A 19,914-nucleotide genomic window follows, 5' to 3' on the forward strand; every position below is an offset into this window, starting at 1 on the left:
TGCTTTGAGTTCTGAAACGTTGCGTTTTTATAATACAATCACCTTTTGTGTGTCAAAAGTTCAAGGTAAATATGACAGACACGAAATTAAGCTTTTAAATCTGTCCCAAGGGATTCAGTTGTTAACATTCATGATTGTCTCACCTTTATGAGCAGGTCTTTGGCCGAGGCGGACATGAGGATTCGGTCGCACCAGGCGGGACATCGAGTGTTCATGTACTGCTTTCCCTGACTGGAGTCCTCACTGTACGGATAACTGCAGGAAACAGACACATTGTTCACTTATATATTGTGCAGTACTCGATTGTGATCGGTGTCATTCTGTGTCTATAATGACTGAATTTATGCAGTGCAAATTGGGCAGAGCAATAGCCAAAAGCCTTTTAAAACCCGGGACCAATCAGAAACAAGTTCAAGATGTGCCGTGCGCACCGTCTGACGGCTCACAGGGAGCAGATGGTACATGATACAGACACAATGGACATCAGATCAAGCCGTCCAGATAACAGTGTTATGATGTTCATGATGGAGTTCCTACATGAGATCAAAATCAGACCCTTCAGAGCATGAATGACTGAAATGTGTGTCCTAATCATCTTGCAAAAACATCCCTAGTTCATGCTGCACATCATTTTTTTTTAATTAAAAGCGCATTTTTTTCATTTTAAATACATTGTTTTCATTGCAATTAAATGCATTTCCCTTTAAATTCTCATTACTACAATGCAGTAATGACACATTTATTTGTTTTTTTACAGCATACAATAAATTCAGTTTATGAAAATGTGTACTTTCATGTGTTTTTTAAATGTACTTCAAATAATATAATTGAAATAATAAATTATTGCATAAATTCAGTACAACAAAAACTGTGGTGATGTATACTTTCAACAGTTTTTGAATGTACTTTAAAAATATAATTGAAATATATTATTTGAATAATAAATTATTTTCTTCACATTATGTGATTTTTTTGGCAAAAACAAACAAACAAACTGTGACATAAGTTTCAATTTTATTTTAAAATGTACTTTAAATAACAGTTTATAGCATCAAATAAATTCAGTGCAACAAAAATATTGTGATGTATATTTTCCATTATGTTTTTATTGTGCTTTAAATAATATAATATTTAAACAATAATATATACATTTTATATATTTTTCTTCAAAATATTAGATTTTTTCCCGCAAGAACTGAGTTGTAAATGTTCAATTCTGTTGTAAAATGTACTTTAAATAATATAATTTAATATATAAATATTATATTATTTTCTTCAAAATATGAAATTTTTTTGGAAAAATACTGTGATTTTTTTTGCAAATTAAAATCAGTACAAGAAAAACTACTGTGATGTATACTTTCAATTGTTTTAAAATGTGCTTTAAATAATGAATAATATATTATTTAAATAACATTTTCTTCTCATTATGAGATGGTTTTGCATTACATTAATGATAGCTGGGTAGAAAATGTGTGTCACGAGAATAATGCAAAAAATTTTAGACTCAACTTTATGCAAAATGCAATTTATTTTTTATCTCGTTTAACACTGAGGTGAAATAAGACATGAATGTTTTGAATCTGGGCAGAGAAGTGCATGTGTTCATGAAGCAAACACACACGGTGCTGAGAGAGCGGCTGCTAGGACACACACAGGCACTCGCTTTGGTCAATTGGCCATGAAAGCAGCTCATCACACGGTTGCCGAGACGGACGATCCGCTCATTTAGTGGAATCAGCTAGTCAAACACCGCAGTGGTCAACAACACCATCAGCATCAGCCGCTTCTGCGCAAAACTGACCGTCACCATGACGACCGAAGGGTCAAGGGTCTAACCGAGGTGGTTAGTGGGGGTTAAAGAGGGAGGGGTGCTAGTTAGCCCACATCCGGCTAACACACAGGCCTCCGACCGAGTGGCCAAACAAGACCCGGCGAGGGGGCTTTGCAGAACGCCTGAGCGCAATTAGCATTGATGGCACTTTAAGCATGTGGAAATGAAGGGCAGTTTTGGTATGCTAAAGAGCCGCTGGAGAGATGATTCTGAGGATGAAAGACAGAGTGAGTGAATGATAGCAGAGGATAGAGAGAGTGGAGAGCTGGATAATGAGGGATAGAGATGCAGAGTGTGGGAATTAAGGGGCGGGAGAGGCTCTTCAAAGACACCAGCTTTCTTCAGGGTGGCCCACACAAACCCTACAGGAAGTTTTACATGTGCTTCTTCAGTTGGATTAAGCAGATCTGGACCGGGAAGATCTTTGAAACTGATCCGTGATGCTTGACAGCAGGAGGAGGTGTCTGTATCATCAGGACAAACACTCACAGGCTGCAGTTATTTCATCAAAAATACACTAAAAACCAGAGATATTATTATAATGTAAAACAGCTGTTTTCTTTGTGAATATATAGTAAACTGTAATTTATTCCTGTGATCAAAGCTGAATTTTCAGCATCATTACTGCAGTCTTCAGTGTCACATGATCCTTCAGAAATCATTCTAATATGATGATTTGCTGCTCAAGAAACATTTCTGATTATTATCAATGTTGAAAACAGTTGTGCTGCTTCAGATTTTTGTGGAAACCGTCATGTATTTTATTTTTCAGGATTATTTGATGAATATAAAGTTCAAAAGAACAGAATTTATTCGAAATAGAATCTTTTGTAACAATATAAATGTCTTTACTGTCACTTTTGATCAGTTTAATGAATCCTTGATGAATATAACTATTAATTTTTACTTTTTTGTTTTTTAAATCTTATTTAGCCCAAACTTTTGAACGGTAGTGTACACACACACACACACACACAAACACAAGCTCACACACGCTCACACACATACGAACGCTCTCACACACTCACTCACACACACACTCACTCACACACACACACACACACTCTCGAACACACAAACACAATCACACAGACTCACACGCATACACACACACACACACACACACACACACACACACACACACACACACACACACACTCTAATGCAACAGCAAACAGCGTTGTGGAGCCGCAGGGCAGGTGATTAATGCTGTCGATTAGCCGCGCACAAACGTATCTGGCAGAGTAAACGCTGCCGCTGGGTGTGTGAACCGGAGACCGTCAGACACTATCACACTCGTGCCAAGACTAATTACACTAATTAATGGGGCCACACTGATAAACTCAACAATTGCCCACCTGTGTGTGTTACAGTGAGTGAGCGACTCAATGAGATTCTCACACTAGTTTAACCATTCTACTAATATTAGCCGTTAACAAAGTTAAAAAGAGGTTTGATTCAGATGTTAAAGGATCATCATTGATTCACTCGCCCTCATGCTGTTTTAAACCTGTATGAGTTTCTTGTGTCAAACAGTAAAGGACATACACATAAATCCAACTTTTTATTTTATTTAATCTTTATTTTAATTAAACAAAAATGATTTTTAATAGTTCAAGTTTTACACTGATGAATGAAGTCAGTCAGTCAAACAGGTTTGAACGATATGAGGGCAGGTAAATGATGACAGAATGATCATTTTCGGGTGAACTGTCCCTTTAAGTGCTTGTCTCGGTCACGTGACCCTGTCCGAGCGCCACTGTGGCCAGTTATCTTGTTCTGCACAATGACAAATAAGTGACAAGCCAAACACTGATTCATTGAGACGCCTGGTTTAATGAGGGCCGTATAAACTGTGAACACAAAGAGACTGAAGGGACGGGAAACACCGATAAGAGATACGCTATTAATGACAGGGCAGAGGTCACATGACTATTACAGCACAGAATCATGGGATTGGACAGAACTGGAGCTGTCAATCAAATGTAGAGTTACAGAGAGGTGTGTGTGTGTGTGTGTGTTAGGCAAGAGGAAAAAGGCAATTTCCTCAAATGATGAACTATAATCAAATCTCTTTATGATTTAAGATTGTCTTTACATTAGATTACAGTGCACACTAAATGAGATCGTGACTCACACAGCAACTTTTCCACTTGTGGTTTTCTCACAATGATGAGTTTGTCTGGTAAAAATCCTTGTTTTAACCATGAAAAGCCACAATGTTCATCATTCAACCTGCTGAAACGATGACACACACACACACACACACACACACACACACACACACACTCCCTCTCAGAAACACAATAAACACAGATGCATGTGTTTATTAAGTGTCTTAATGAAAGATGTCACTTCAGTGCTAAACGGCCTCACATTCAGAGTCTTAACAATGTCACTTCACTGTCAATGAGTGTTTTTATTCATCAGTATGAACGCATCAGAAACACAAGGCCTTCTTCACCTCACACGGGTGACGTCGTACGGATTCCTGACATGAAGACGGTCACAATTATTCATAGTGAATCTGCAAAATGAACATCGCATGAGAGATGCTTACAGTGCACCTTTAAAATACAAGAACAGTTACATTCTGCATAATACTGCATGAGAATTTAATAACATTAGACATATTTCTGTATGCATTGGTATTTAAATGTCAAGTAACAATGGACAATTGAATAATTGGAGCAGGTTTAAATGTTTATTATATTTCAGATACATTATAGTATTTTGAAAATATTTCTAAAAGTATCCAAAGCAGTACAATGTGTTTTAATGTACTTTTTTTTCTTTTTTTTTCAGGATGCATTGGCATTTAAATATCAGGTAACAGTATTTGGAATACATTTAAATTTTAATATTAAAATTACATTTTGTTTGTTAGAAATTTCAGGATGCATTGGCATTTAAATATCAGGTAATAATATTTGGAATATATTTAAATTTTAATATAAAAATGACATGTTTGTTAGAAATTTCTGGATGCATTGACATTTAAATATCAGGTAACAATATTTGGAAAATATTTACATTTTAATATAAAATGACATTTTTTTATTTCTGGATGCATTATATCAAGTAACAATATTTGGAATAGTTTTACATATCAATATTAAAAAAAAATTCTTAAAAGTTTCTGTATGCATTGGCATTTAAATATCAGTGTACAATATTTGGAAAATATTTAAATTTTAATATGAAACTAACATTTTCAGGATGCACTGGCATTTATATATCACGTAATAATATTTGGAATAAATTTAAATGTAAAAATTACATTTTTCTTATAAATTTCTGTATGCACTGGCATTTAAATGTCAAGTAAAAATATTTGGAATAGATTTGAATTTTAATATAAAATTAGCATTTTTTTTTTTTACACATATTTCTAAAGAGTTATACAAATGTGTCCAATAAGACAAAGATCAATATCTAGCTGATGAGATACTACTACTACTACTATTATTATTATTATTATTATTAATAATTCAAAAAGTATATTTACTATAGGAATTTCATAACATTTTAATATAATATTATATTATAAATGTTTTATAATATCTTTTATATAGACAATATTTAACTTTAATTATTTTATTTTTTATAAATGTGAGAAATCTGAGTAAATGACATTTCAGACACAATATGGCAGCTATATTGTGCATTTCTGCAGTAAACACTTCCAAAGGAAGGCCGAGGCAGAACAATCAGAGAGAAAATATCAGCGCTCGTGTTCAATCAGTTTTGCGGACCGGAACTAACGTCTGTATAATAATGTCATACAAGACACAGCGCTGTCACGGAAATTAATAAAAATGAGCTGTTTACACAAAAAAAGAAGGAAATTAATCATTTATAAAGTACACTAGTTTCATCTGAGTGGAGTAAACAAAAATCCATTCCAAAAAGTACCATGGTAAAATGATACCAAAAGTTCTTTGGTTTAGTGTTTTCAGCTTTGAGCTTTAGCCGCTGTGTTCGAGAGACTCGCGGGTCTCCACATCCTCACCAAACGGTGAAGAATAACTGTACATCACCTCCGACCCTTCACACACTCACCTCACGACCCGCAATCTCACCCGTCTAGACTCCACAAACACTCACACACGGACCCGGAGCCACGCTGCTCCGGCCGGACATATTTCTAGCCATCAGAGGAGCGATGGAGCAGGTCACCGCCGATCACTTCTCTTCCCAGTAACCCGGTTAGTGAAACAAATAGCATGATCTTCCTGCACTCTCTCATCATCCTGGGAATTCCCACAGGCCGACTGCACTACTCAATTTCTGCATTGATTTTACACAGAAAGTCTTACAATAAAATCATACAGCAGTGGAGCTAATGCACTGCCATTAAATCAATCACTGTACATCAATGAGGGAAACATCTCCGTCTGAACGAGAACATTCAGTTCCAAATGTACAGACGTTCCTGCCATATGTTCATTCAGTCTGGTAGAATATAATAATGTACATTAATGAGTTCTGAGAGTGTTATAATGTTACAAAAGATTCTATTTCAAATAAATGCTGTTCTTTTGAACATTCTATTCATCAAAGAATCATGAAAAATGAAATGTATCATGGTTTCCACAAAAATCTGAATTGTTTTCAACATTGATAATATTCAGAAATGCTTCCTGTGCAGAAAATCAACGTATTAGAATGATTTCTGAAGGATCATGTGACACTGAAGACTGGAGTAATGATGCTGAAAATTCAGCTTTGATCACAGGAATAAATTATATTTTACTATATATTCACATAGAAAACAGCTGTTTTAAATGGTAATAATACTTCACAGTTTTTTACTGTATTTTTGATCAAATAAATGCAGCCTTTGGTGAGCAGAAGAGACTTCATTCAAAAACATTTAAAAAATCTTACCGACCCCAAACATTTAAATGGAAGTGTACTGAATGACTACCATATTCAAATACCATTTGATTTTTATTTTCATAATGTACCTTCAAAGTACAATTTTCTATGACTTTTCCAGCCATTTATAAATTACTGGATAAGAAATAATTATATACAAATCTTGTTATAAAGATTACACAGTAAGAATAACTACAAACATTTAATACTCATCCATATTATTAAAGGGGACCTATAATGCCCCTTTTCACAAGATGTAATATAAGTCTCCAGAATGTGTCTGTGAAATTTCAGCTCAAAATACCCCACAAATTATTTATTATAGCTTGTCAAATTTGCCCCTATTTGGGTGTGAGCAAAAACATACAATTTCTGTATGTGTCCCTTTAAATGCAAATGAGCTGCTGCTCCCGCCCCCTTTCCAGAAGAGGGCGGAGCTTTAACAGCTCAACAACAACAAAGCTGGAGAATCTCACGCAGCCAAAATGAGGATTGTCAGTAACGGTGTTCAGCCTTACATTGTTCAAACCGGAGTCGACACTGATTGAGAGACTCAGGAAGAAGTTACAACTTTTAGAATGAAACTGGACGTTTCTGAATGGTTAGTGGATAAATTTATGGAGTTGCTAGTGGAGTTGATTCAACTCATCCTCTAGCATGTGCCGTCATGTTCATCTTTTGTGCAAATCCAGCATTGAATTTGTGAAGCAGTCCGGCGTAAAATGACGGCATGACAACAACACTCTACTACAACAACTCTTCCTCTTCTCTAAAGCAGCCCAACATGGCCTAAAAAGAGTTCAGTGTCGTCTGTGCAGCCAACGACAGAACAGTTAGCATGCTTTGCTCAAATTTTTCCCATGGCATTAAAACTGGTACATCGTTGACGCTTGTGGAAAAAAATGGTGCAGTGGGTGGAAACATGCAGATTAAGGGGCGGTGATGTTATAATCCCCTTCCTACGACACTTGGGGAAAATTGGAGCGGATCGTTTTTTCACATGCTTGCAGAGAAAGGCTTACCAAAACAAAGTTAATGGTTTGTCCTTTTTCACGTTTTCTGGGTTGGTAGATGGACATATGATGCACATCATGATATGTCCCCTTTAAACTTGTATTCATTTCTATGATTTTCCATGTCAGTTTTACAATTCCCGATGTTTGCCCATGACTGCAGAGCACTACACTACCATAGTACAAATAACCAGGCTACTAGAGTTTTTGTTAGTGATGTGTTTATGATTTTCAGTGTGTTTCTGGGTTGATTGTCGCAGTCGGCACGACTCCAGCTCCAGAAGTTGGCGGGAGACGATCAAATTCCACACATCCCTGTGTGAGCATTGGACGTGTGAAGGGTCGCACTCAAACACACGGCTCCACAGCGCCTTTCATGTGCTTTTACAACATGTTGCACATTCTCAAACACACGGAGCATCAGCGACTAGAGGTTAAAACATGTGTCGTCCTGCTCTGAAGCGCCAAAACACCCCAGACCAACTCAACTACCATGCTTTTCTGGACATGTTGCATGGTAAATAAACATGGGAATCATTTAGTACAGTGGTATTTATTAGTGATGCACAGTGTTGTAGGGTATTTTGGTATTATCATTTTAAAAGTTTTTTTTTTTAAGAAATTAATACTTATATTCATCACAGATGCATTAAAGTGATCAAAAGTGACATTAAAAACATTTATATTGTTACAAAAGATTCTATTTCAAATAAATACTGTTCTTTTGAACTTTCTATTCATCAAAGAATCATGAAAAATAAAATGTATCACAGTTTCCCCAAAAATACGACTGTTTTCAACAACAATAAATTGACAAAACTGAACAATTATGTCAATTTTATCATGAAATTCAAGCGTCTTTACTACTAGTTATAGCACAAATGAATCATTTCATATTCAATTTTTATTTAACTTGTTGTTTTCATGATTTAATTTACGAATCAATGAATCTGTCATGAAATCAAGTTATGACAGCTGGCGTTTAAATGTTTATATTTCAACAACGAATTGGAGCAGAAACAATTATATCATTAAAAAGTTGCCTTATATGCAATATAAATGTTTATATGTTATTTTAGTGTTTATTATTAAATCAATTTGATGATTTAATTGCTTATTAAATAAACTTTTGGTTTTGGTTTGAAGCTAAATGGTGTTTCACTGAAAAAATGATCACTAGTATTTATCCGAGTGCTGAAACAGTAACTGATCCCATGTATATCTTGAATGCAATGCAAGTCACTTAGAATGAAAGCGTCTGCCAAATGTATGAATGTAAATGTAAATGCATTAGTGTCTGATACCATGGCAATCTTTTATAAGGGCGTGCATGCATACAAACACACATGCCGCTCTAAATGTGATTGATAAATCACTGAACTTAAAGGTTGTGATATTCTGCGGCCTGTGTAATGATATCAGCACAAGAACAGATCAGTGATGAAGATGCAGCAGCTAATGTGAGTGAGATCCTGCACTCAATATGAAGAATGAACTGTGTGTGTGTGTGTGTGTGTGTGACCTCGACGGCCTCTTATATAAGCGCACAGATGGCGAGGCGTGTTTCTGTGTGACAAAGAACAATCGCTGTTTCTTGATTACTCAAGAGGCGTATCTGACAGCGTGCGCGTGTGTAAGTTCACTCATCTCTATTCATTATAATGCGTCCTGAAACAGATACAGCATGCATCCAATCAAGTTTAATGCACTCATTAGCGGCTTTAGATTTTGAAGAGCGCGTGGACTTCCTGTGACGTCCGTTCCACAGTCTCATCGTATGGCCAAGACAAATGCAAACACTGTGAACCCTCCATAAATCCACCTGTCCCTTATGTAAAGCCATGTAAATGAACACGCGCTCTCCTCACAGTCGCAGCGGCACTTCATCAAGTAATTATTGTTTGATTACAGCGCTTCATTATCTGCTCTGATCGAGTCAGCGCTGACGCCAAAGGTCGAGCATCATTAGTTCGTCCGCGCTAAACATAAGAGCGCGCTGTGCTTCGCGTCGCACGCCCGGCGCTCTGAAAGGGCTAATTGTAAATTCATTTGTTTGAGGATGATCCACTATGGCTTTAGAATATTAAGGCAGGAGAGAAGGGTCAAACTGTCTCTGGGGGAGCAGACGTCTGTGACTCTACACGGATCTGAAGGCTGATACCATCACAGATAAAGTGACAATGTGATTATATTGTCTTGCATGTGGTTTACAGATCAGGAGCATTTCTGTCAGCATTACAATATGAGTAAAAAACATGAATATGAGTATGAATTGAGACAAAACAGCACTACTTAAACCGAGCTGAATAAGACCTGACAAAGAGGTTCAGGTTTGTAATTAATGAATTATTACTATCAATGTAATGATAATTATTATTAACAACATAATAATATAATTTGTAATGTAATAATAATAATAATAATTATTATTATTATTAAAATACAATCATTATTATTAAATACTTTATACATTTCATATACAGTATTATTAAATATTATTATTATGTGTAATGATATATAAAAATATCACTAATAATTTAATATTATTATTATTATTATTATTATTATTGAGAATACAATAGTTATTAAAAACTTTATACACAATATATTTATAAACTATATTAATAAAATTAAAATAAGTATAATATTATTGATATCATCATCTTCACTATTATAAACTTTATAAATAAAATACATTTCTAAATGTTATAAATTAAAATAATAAATATTATTAGTATCATCAACTTCATAAATCAATATATTTATCAACTTTATAAATGATTATTATTATTATGAATGTATTACTCTACAAATAAAATACATTATAAATGTTATAAATTAAAATAATATTAATAATATTAACTTTATAGATTATTATATTCATTGATATTCTAAAATATCATTATTATTTAAATTTATATTATTATAAAATGTATGATAAAATATCAGCTTCATAAATCAATATATTTGTCAACTTTATAAATTATTATTATTATTAGTGTATTAAACTCTACAAATAAAATAAATTCTAAATGTTATAAATTAAAATAATATTAATAATATTAACTTTATAAATTATTATATTCATTGATATTCTAAAATATTATTATTATTATTATTTAAAATTATATTATAAAATATATGATAAAATATCAGCTTCATAAATCAATATATTTGTCAACTTTATAAATTATTATTATTATTAGTGTATTAAACTCTACAAATAAAATATTAATTAATTTATAACATATACATTATAAATGTTATAAATTAAAAATATTAAATTATTATTTACATTATAAATTATTATATTTGTCAATATTCTAATGTATACATTTTATATATTTATAATCATGATAAATTAAAATAATAAATTCTATTATTAATAATATTATAAACTTTATACATTAATATATCAAAAAACTTTATACATAATCACTATCATTATTATTATTATTATTATAATATACACTCATAATAACCACCATTTACACAAACAAAATCTGAGTGCATGTGGCTCATGAAAGTGGACATCAACACGATCTCAAAACTTGATGGTTCTGGTCCGGTCAAACTTTGTTCATCATGCGTATGCTAAATGTGTGCTGACTGTGCTTCAGTCATACTGTAAGTGCTCATACCTCGGAGGAAACGAGATGTCCAGCTCATGCAGACGGTCCTTAAACACAGCCAGCTCTTTGTCAAACTCTAAAAGCTGAAGACAAACAGACAAAAAGAGAAATACAGTAAATGCATGTATAATATATAATTTATACAAGATAGAGAGCAGAGTTTTCATCTTTTAAATTGACATCTAAACCATGAACTCATTAACATATGCCCGCCCACATTTACATATCAACACAGATTCAGTATTCAGCAACTTTCTGTCCTGATGAACACACACACACACACACACACACACACACACACAAGGCCAATCACAACAGTGGTCATTTGCATATATAAAACAATTCAATTAAGCTACACAAGTGCATCTCTATAAGAAAAACTGTTGTGAAGCAAAGCAAGACCGCGCGCGCGTGTGCGTGTGTGTGTGTGTGTGTGTGTGTGTGTGTGTGTGTGTGTGTGTGTGTTGCATGTACACGTATGACAGCTTCCGTGTCGTGCGCCGTGTGTGTTCATCAATCATTTCCCAGCTGTCCTCTCTGTCTGAGACACTGAGACTCTAAAGTCATTAATCAAACACTGCAGAATAATTAGCCTGGGTGTGTACACATTAATTATGAGAAGAATAATCAACAGGTGTACATGACACCTTCACTGTGTGTGTGTGTGTGTGTGTGTGTGTGTGTGTGTGTGTGTGTGTGTGTGTGTGTGTGTGTGTGTGTGTGTGTGTGTGTGTGTGTGTGTGTGTGTGTGTGTGTGTGTGTGTGTGTGTGTGTGTGTGTGTGTGTGTGTGTGTGTATGTGACAGACAACTATCAGCACTAACTAACAGTCACACAAACACAAACACTGCACACATCAATGAGAGTTTATTAGTGCTTCATTAATGGATTGAAAACACCATCTGATTAATCTGGCCTTATATTCTGGTGACTTTGTGCATAAAACTGCCTCCAGAAGAATTTAATGTGACAAAAAAACAACAACTTCCTTTTGCTCACATTCTCAAAGATAAAAACTGATTTATACAGTTTAGTTAGTCAGAAGTAATTATAATTCGCTTTAAAACACCTTTGACATGCTTGTCAAAATGTGTGTGTGTGTGTGTGTCATTATTTGAGCGTGCAGTGAGGTGTTCAGCAGTGCCTGCAGTTCAGGAGGGCATATGAACAACATTCATCACTTTACACACACAAACACACAACTTATACTTCCAGTGTCACATATAAATATTTTACACCCACACATTTTATAACACACATGCATTTACAACAGCTATGGAGCAAGGTATATTTTATTTTAAGATATTTCATAATTTAAAATGCATTCGATATACAAGATTTATTATTAATTCTATTAAACTGACCGTTCACCATGAGTGTGGAACACAAAAGAAGATCTTTATTTAGTGTATACAGTGAAAGTCAGTGGAGTCCAATGTTATTTGGTTCCCAACTTCTTTAAAATATCTTTTTTTGCGTGTTGTTCAGCAGAAAGAAATTTATACAGGTAAACAAAGAAAAATTATGACAGAATTTACATTTCTGTCAGGACCACTATCATCAAATATGACTGATAATTGCATAGAGTTTGTGTTGGCGGTGGTTCTGTTCTGGGCAAGAACTCCCTGTGCATCCATGCAGCCTAGCATGGATAAGAGCAGGGAGAGCAGCAGTAACCCCACTAGGGTAAACAGAACAGAACCAATATCAGATATAATTGTCAATAATTTAACCTGTAGACATATTTCAAGAATTAGTTTGATTCAGGGGAATCATAAGGCCAATCCTGACTGAAGAGAGGAGGAGCTGGGGATGGAGGAGGGTAATTAGCTCCTGAGAATGCAATAGCTGCTGATAATACTGAAGGAGCTTATATATGGATGCTGTTATAGGCGTATAGACTGTTATATATATATATATATATAATATAATATGATATATTAGAGGATATATTAAATTGTTTAAAAATATTTATAAATCATGGTAATGATTTTATACATATAATTCTTTATACAGTAATCACCTTTGCAGGCAAATATGCTTAAATTTATATTCTACAGCAGTTTAAAAAGAGTAAGTCAAAGTATTTATACTACTACAACACGTATGAATGTGTTGATGTGCATGTGATGTTCTGAATGTGATGTGCATATTGTTGTTGTGAATGTGCATGTGATGATGTGCTTGTAATGTTGTTGTACATGTGATGATGTGCATGTGATGATGATGTGAATGTGCTGATGTAAATATGTTGCTGTTGTACATGTGATGATGTGCATGTGATGTACATGTGATGATGTGCATGTGATGTGCATGTGATGATGTGTTTGTGGGTATGTGCTTGTAATGTTGTTGCGCATGTGTTGATGTGCTTATGATGTGCACGTGATGATGTGCATGTGGTGTTGTTGTGAATGTGATGATGTGAATGTTGTGCATGTGTTGACGTAAATGCGTTGATATTATGCATGTGATAATGTGCATATGTTGATGTGAATGTGTTGCTGTGCATGTGTTGTTGTGAACTCTTAGTAATTCATTTAGCCGCTAGAGACCTGCACGCTGAAATTTCACACTACATTTCATGCGGGTCAATTAAGCCGAATGATTTGCTGCTCTGGTGGGTCAGCAGTAAAACCCGTCTCATTCCACCGTATATAGAGCTCACGATCCGTCAGCGCCAATGACCTTGACAGTGTGCGTTTGTGAAGGAGACCAACATCCCTGAGCTCAGAGCCGAACGACACAAATAAATAAAAAAACAAACTCCTCCAAGCGTCTGGCTTGAAATCACCATCTCAGCCCAATAAACACACAGCATCCTAAATCACGCCTCGCTGATGGACCGAAGACAGAGACGCTGCAAGAGCCTCGATGTGGAACGTCCAGTTTGGGCCGAGCGGCGTTCCCTGCCATAATTGTGCACTGATTTATGTATCGTCAAATAAGAGCCCTGACAACAGCTGATGCCATTAAAGACCATCAATAAGAGCCAGGTGAGAGGTCATTTAATTTGAGTTTTACACCACACACTTTACTTTCATTGCAGCAGCCATATTTTCACAGTATTTATGACAAACATTATTTTGAGTATATACCAGCAGACATGAGCGCAAACACACACACACACACACACACACGTCATCCTTCGCAAACACATGATCAACTTTATACCTCATCAATGTTCAAAAGCCAAATAATCACTATGATACTGTTTTTAAAAAGAAAGAAAAACCAGCATTAAAACACTGATCAATTTTATTATTAATATTAACTGTCATTGAATAAAGACAATTCATATTCAGTAAAATGTAAAGTATATGTATGTTTTTTTTTAAATCACTATATAAACAACATGATTTGAATTAATCTAGAATTTTACATTTCAAATGTCAAATGTCAGATGTCAAACTACAGTATAATAATGTACAGAATATGCTGTTTACCATTTCTGAAACCTGTTTGAGTTGAAAATAATGAGCACAGATGTGATTTGTTCACAATATCACCCTAAGACTTCCTAGCTCATCCATCCAGATAGCAAAATTCTCTGTTTTTACTGTTATTTCTATTCCTTATGTTTTATTTTTATTCTTCTTCTTTATGTAAAGCACTTTGAATTACCCTTGTGTATGAAATGTCCTATACAAATAAAATTGCCTTGCCTAATCAGGCTGATAAAAGCACTGAAACTGGCCGATTCGATCATCTCTAGTTGAGACGGGCAGATTCTCAATGCACACAGTGTTGGTTTGATTAGCGATGCTGCCGCGTTACAGCTTCCGCGGGAATGACAGGTGAAATATGGTGCGAGACGGATGAGAGCCTCCTGTTATTTATTTATTTATTCGGACTCTTAAAAACTGCCGTTTGAGCGATGTAGCGGGGTGTACGCATGAGGAGGAGAGACAGAAAAGTTCATCACTCGTTCCGGATTCCCTCTCCATGCGCTCAGATCCACCTGATAAAGTTTCAATAAAGAGACACTGAAGCAAAATCAATGAGAGTTAGTGGGCTTCCTTCATTCAGCGCACACACACACAGACACACACACACACAGCCCCTCGACGCAACGGCCCACCAGAAAATTTAATCTTCCCAAATCCTCATCAGAGCGCTCCATCCTCACCGCCTGACAGCCACCCGGATAATTAATTATACAATTTCGATGGCTCTATCGACTAAACAAACCTATTAATCATCGCAAAAGTCAATAGGCATGGACGTATTCAATCATGTCCTGACCAATGATTACTCCTTTCAAAATACAATAATTATTTTCGAGAGCTGCCTCGAATTAAATTTCTGTCAAGCCGGTACAACTCTAGTGGTTGATGAAGGATGCTGGGAGTCGAGGAGCGCGGAGGGACATTCGTCGTTCTGGAGAGGTAGTTTGTTTTCCAGGGATCATAAGATGGTGTGTTTAAGTAGACCATGACCATCAGATTATCTCTCATGTGCCATCAGAGCATCCATCACACACACACACACACACACACACACACACACACACACACACACACACACACACACACACACACACACACACACACACACACACACACACACACACACACACACACACACACACACACACACAAATAAAATAATAATAATTTTTTTTTTTTTAACTCAAAGAAACAAATTTTTTAACATTTTAACATGAGTGCATTGCTTTTAACGCTGACATGATGCAATGGTCATTATGACTGGTTAGTGCATGTTTGTTTTACTCGATAAACCCAGATTCCCCATAAATTAATAATACAACAACCCAATAACTTATTTGGACACTTAAGCCACACTGAAAGTTCAAAGGTTGTTGCATTAGAGTATTACTGTTACAAAAAAAATAATATATATATATATGCAAAAACATGTTCAGTGTGAATGGCCCCAATGTGACCATATAAAATGTTTTTAAGTGGATCAAACGTGTGAGTTTTTCCAGGATGTCAATTGTCCATACAGGCATTTGTTTAATTCGGCTAGTGACTTAACTAGTGACAATATATCAGTAGTTTTAGGGCCCTGTTTTAACAATCTGTGTGCATGGTCTAAAGCACATGGCGCAGGTGCACTCAGGGCCGAGTCCACTTTTGCTAGTTCAAAAAAGATGGTCGGCGCCCAAGATGCATGGTCCAAAATGATTGTACCTAGTCTCTTAATGAATCATGGGTGTGTTGTGTGTAATGTGCAATAAACCAATCAGAGTGTCATCTCCCATTCCCTTTAAAAGCCTGTTGCGCTTGGCATGTTTGTGTGCTGCTGCGCGTCCCTGTGTGTGTAAGAAGCAGAGTGTATGCTTGTTGTGCACCCGCCTATAGGCACATATTACATGTGCGCCCTTTATATAACAAACAAAAATTAATAAATACTGCACCAGACCAGGTTAAATACTGAGTTTAGAGCAGGTTTTTTTTGGTCAGTGGCGCAGTCTTTTTCAGTTGCCTCAAAATAGCAACACGCCAACAATGCATTTGAACACACCTCATTTTCAGACCAGCATGCCCATGGGTGAACAGATGGGCACGAGTGCATTTGTTATTTAAACAACGTGGCACTGGACGTGAAAATGATAACTAGCAAAAAAAACTGTTGCGCATGTCATCACATTGCACCCAGTGTATGATAGGGTTTGAGTTTGATTGGACATCAACATTTTTTTTTTTTTTTTTAAATAACTGAACAATTAAAATGCTGAATGTAAATGGAATCCTCTTTATAAGCGGTTCATAGGAGGATGTTTGAGGTCAGACCTCTCGATGAGGGGAAGATCATAACATCTGTATCTACAAAGACATCCAGTGTTCACCTAATCGTCTTAAGCTCTGCAGCTGCTCTCTCAAAGTGTCTCATTCAGGAAGACAGAAGTCAAACATTCATGTGGTTATGAAGCATCTAAAAAATAAAGCCAAATGACATCAAGAGCTCAAATCAAGCCTCTTACCAGCGTTCCATTGTTTTCCCGGAAAACGTCCTGGTTAATGTAGTTAAATAACTTCTTTTCCAGCTGTAGGACAACCTACAGAGACAGAGATACAGAGATTCAGTATAGTTTTGAACATGTTCTAATATTAGAATTTAACTGTATGCCACTGTTATTCAATAGTGTAAGTTCAAGACTTAAAGAATTAATATTTTTATTCATCATGGACACATAAAATTGATCAAAAGTGACAGTATAAAGACATTTATAATGTTACAAATGATTCTATTTTAAATAAATGCTGTTCTTTTGAACTTTCAATTCATCAAAAATGCTGGAAAATAAAATATATGACCGTTTCCACATAAATCTGAAGCAGCACAACTGTTTTCAACATTGATAATAATCAGAAATGTTTCTTAAGCAGCAAATCAGCATATTAGAATGATTTCTGAAGGATCATGTGACAATGAAAACTGGAGTAATGATGCTGAAAATTCAGTTTTGATCACAGGAATAAATTACTGTTTACTATATATTCACATAGAAAACAGCTACTTTTAATTGGAATAATATTTCACAATTTTTTACTGTATGTTTGATCAAATAAATGCAGCCTTGGAGAGCAGAAGAGACTTTTTTTAATCTATCTATCTATCTATCTATCTATCTATCTATCTATCTATCTATCTATCTATCTATCTATCTATCTATCTATCTATCTATCTATCTATCTATCTATCTATCTATCTATCTATCTATCTATCTATCTATCTATCTATCTATCTATCCATCTATCCATCTATCCATCCATCCACCCATCCATCTATCCATCTTAAACAGATGGTTCTGATCACTCAAGGTGTTTCATTACAGTATAGAGAGTTTCAGTCACTAAAACACACAGAGATTTGTGAAAGGCTTCACCTTGCGGTCATTGTCTGACTCTCTGAAGATGAGTTTGTCGACTTCATTGGTGTCGGCGGCTCTCACCGTCTGCATGGTGGCCGTCGAGCAAAGACTCTGAGGAGAAGAAGAGACATCAGCTATTTAATATCACAATATCTGCTAACATATCCATAAACAACAACAACACCTGAAAATGACACGTCTGAGGAGTGACAGAAGAGCAAAACAAGAAAAAGGAGCATCTCTCTTTCTCTTTCTTTCTTTCTTTCTATGTATGTATTGACCTTAAAGACTGTGTGCACGGTTAAATTCCCTTTTGTCGACTCTTTTAACAATTAGTTAAACATTCGGCCATCTGTGTTTGAGGACAGTTGAATGAGGTAATCCTTGATGTGGCAGTTCCCAGCGCACACAGTCGAGCCCGAGAACCGATTGAAATTCAAAGCACAGATTAGCTAATCAGGTCAAGCCAATAAAACCGGCAGGAAAAAACCCTTTGGAGGGAAATGTCACAAACCAGGCGGCTGGAGAAGAGAAGCGCGGCGGATCAGAACAAACAGCCCCTCCGCGCTTAAGCCGCTCTCTAAAGAGCCAACAAATCGCTCCATCTTTCAGTCATTTGGGCTCTCGGACCCCCGCGCTAATGCGCTTTGCTCTCATTAAGCTGATTTTGTAATGAATAGCCCCAGAAAAACACCTCAAAAGACACAGAGAGCGGCCCCATCAGGAGTCACACCGCAGCAAATCTTACATTCGCTTTTGATTTTTCCCAAGAACTACATAATGACCAAAATGTAGAAAGAAATACATTGCACCAAACGCTTCTGCTCAGATTGAAAACTCACAAATGCAGCATCACCGACATGAAGCAGAGGGTTTATTTAGTGATGCAGATGACCTGAATGTATTATGAGTATTTATAAAACTTCATAAACACACACATTTTTTTGTGCACAGAAAGAGAAATCAATTATACAGTTCAGAGAGACAAATATTAGACCAAAGGCTGACTCCATTGACAAATTCCAATCAAGTTATGCTTGTATTTCAATTTCAAATTGCAATTTTAAAGTACTTTATTAGCATGATTGTGGTTAAAAAAGTAGATATATATGAATATTCTTATATTTATTTTTTATATTATGTAAATATATATTCATATAATATTCAAATGTATAAAATCAGATCTCTGTCTACTCTTACATAACATACTGTGGTAAGTTACTATGGTGCAGTGATGGTATGGTACATCTGTATCATAAATCTGAAGCAGCACAACTGTTTTTAACATTGATAATAATCAGAAATGTTTCTTAAGTAGCAAATCAGCATATTAGAATGATTTTTGAAGGATCATGTGACACTGAAGACTGGAGTAATGATGCTGAAAATTCAGCTCTGATCATAGGAATAAATTACTGTTTATATAAATGTATATACATATAACAATTTAATTTGTACCACCGATTGATTACCTTAATCAGGTGTTTACATTGTACTCAAACTGTTAAAAAAACACGGTAATACCACAATTCTTCTGGCATACTGTTTGTACATGTATTAAATCAACACTAAACATGTTATGGCTCCACAACAGAAGCCAAAAACCATTTACAAATCAACACTTCCGTTTCCAATAGCATCAATACTGTAATCAATCAAAGTCAGAGTGTGCGTTTCGGTCATAGTCTGACTGATCGAGCACGTGTTCAGTGAC

General features: G+C 35.4%; 1 protein-coding gene across 2 annotated transcripts in view; it reads right to left on the bottom strand.

Annotated features, from left to right (window-relative positions):
• Positions 1 to 19,914, bottom strand: part of inpp5a (inositol polyphosphate-5-phosphatase A) — a 175,473-nt gene that overhangs the window by 6,082 nt on the left and 149,477 nt on the right. For both annotated transcript variants that reach the window (XM_067385695.1, XM_067385696.1), the window contains 4 exons: positions 18,216 to 18,311; positions 17,310 to 17,384; positions 11,370 to 11,443; positions 144 to 255 (listed from right to left, as the gene is read on the bottom strand). In XM_067385695.1, coding sequence (XP_067241796.1) covers positions 144 to 255; positions 11,370 to 11,443; positions 17,310 to 17,384; positions 18,216 to 18,311 — 357 coding nt within the window. The remainder of the gene's footprint in view (positions 1 to 143; positions 256 to 11,369; positions 11,444 to 17,309; positions 17,385 to 18,215; positions 18,312 to 19,914) is intronic.

This window comes from Chanodichthys erythropterus, chromosome 5, assembly GCF_024489055.1.
Source record: "Chanodichthys erythropterus isolate Z2021 chromosome 5, ASM2448905v1, whole genome shotgun sequence".
NCBI classification, from domain to species: Eukaryota; Metazoa; Chordata; class Actinopteri; order Cypriniformes; family Xenocyprididae; genus Chanodichthys; species Chanodichthys erythropterus.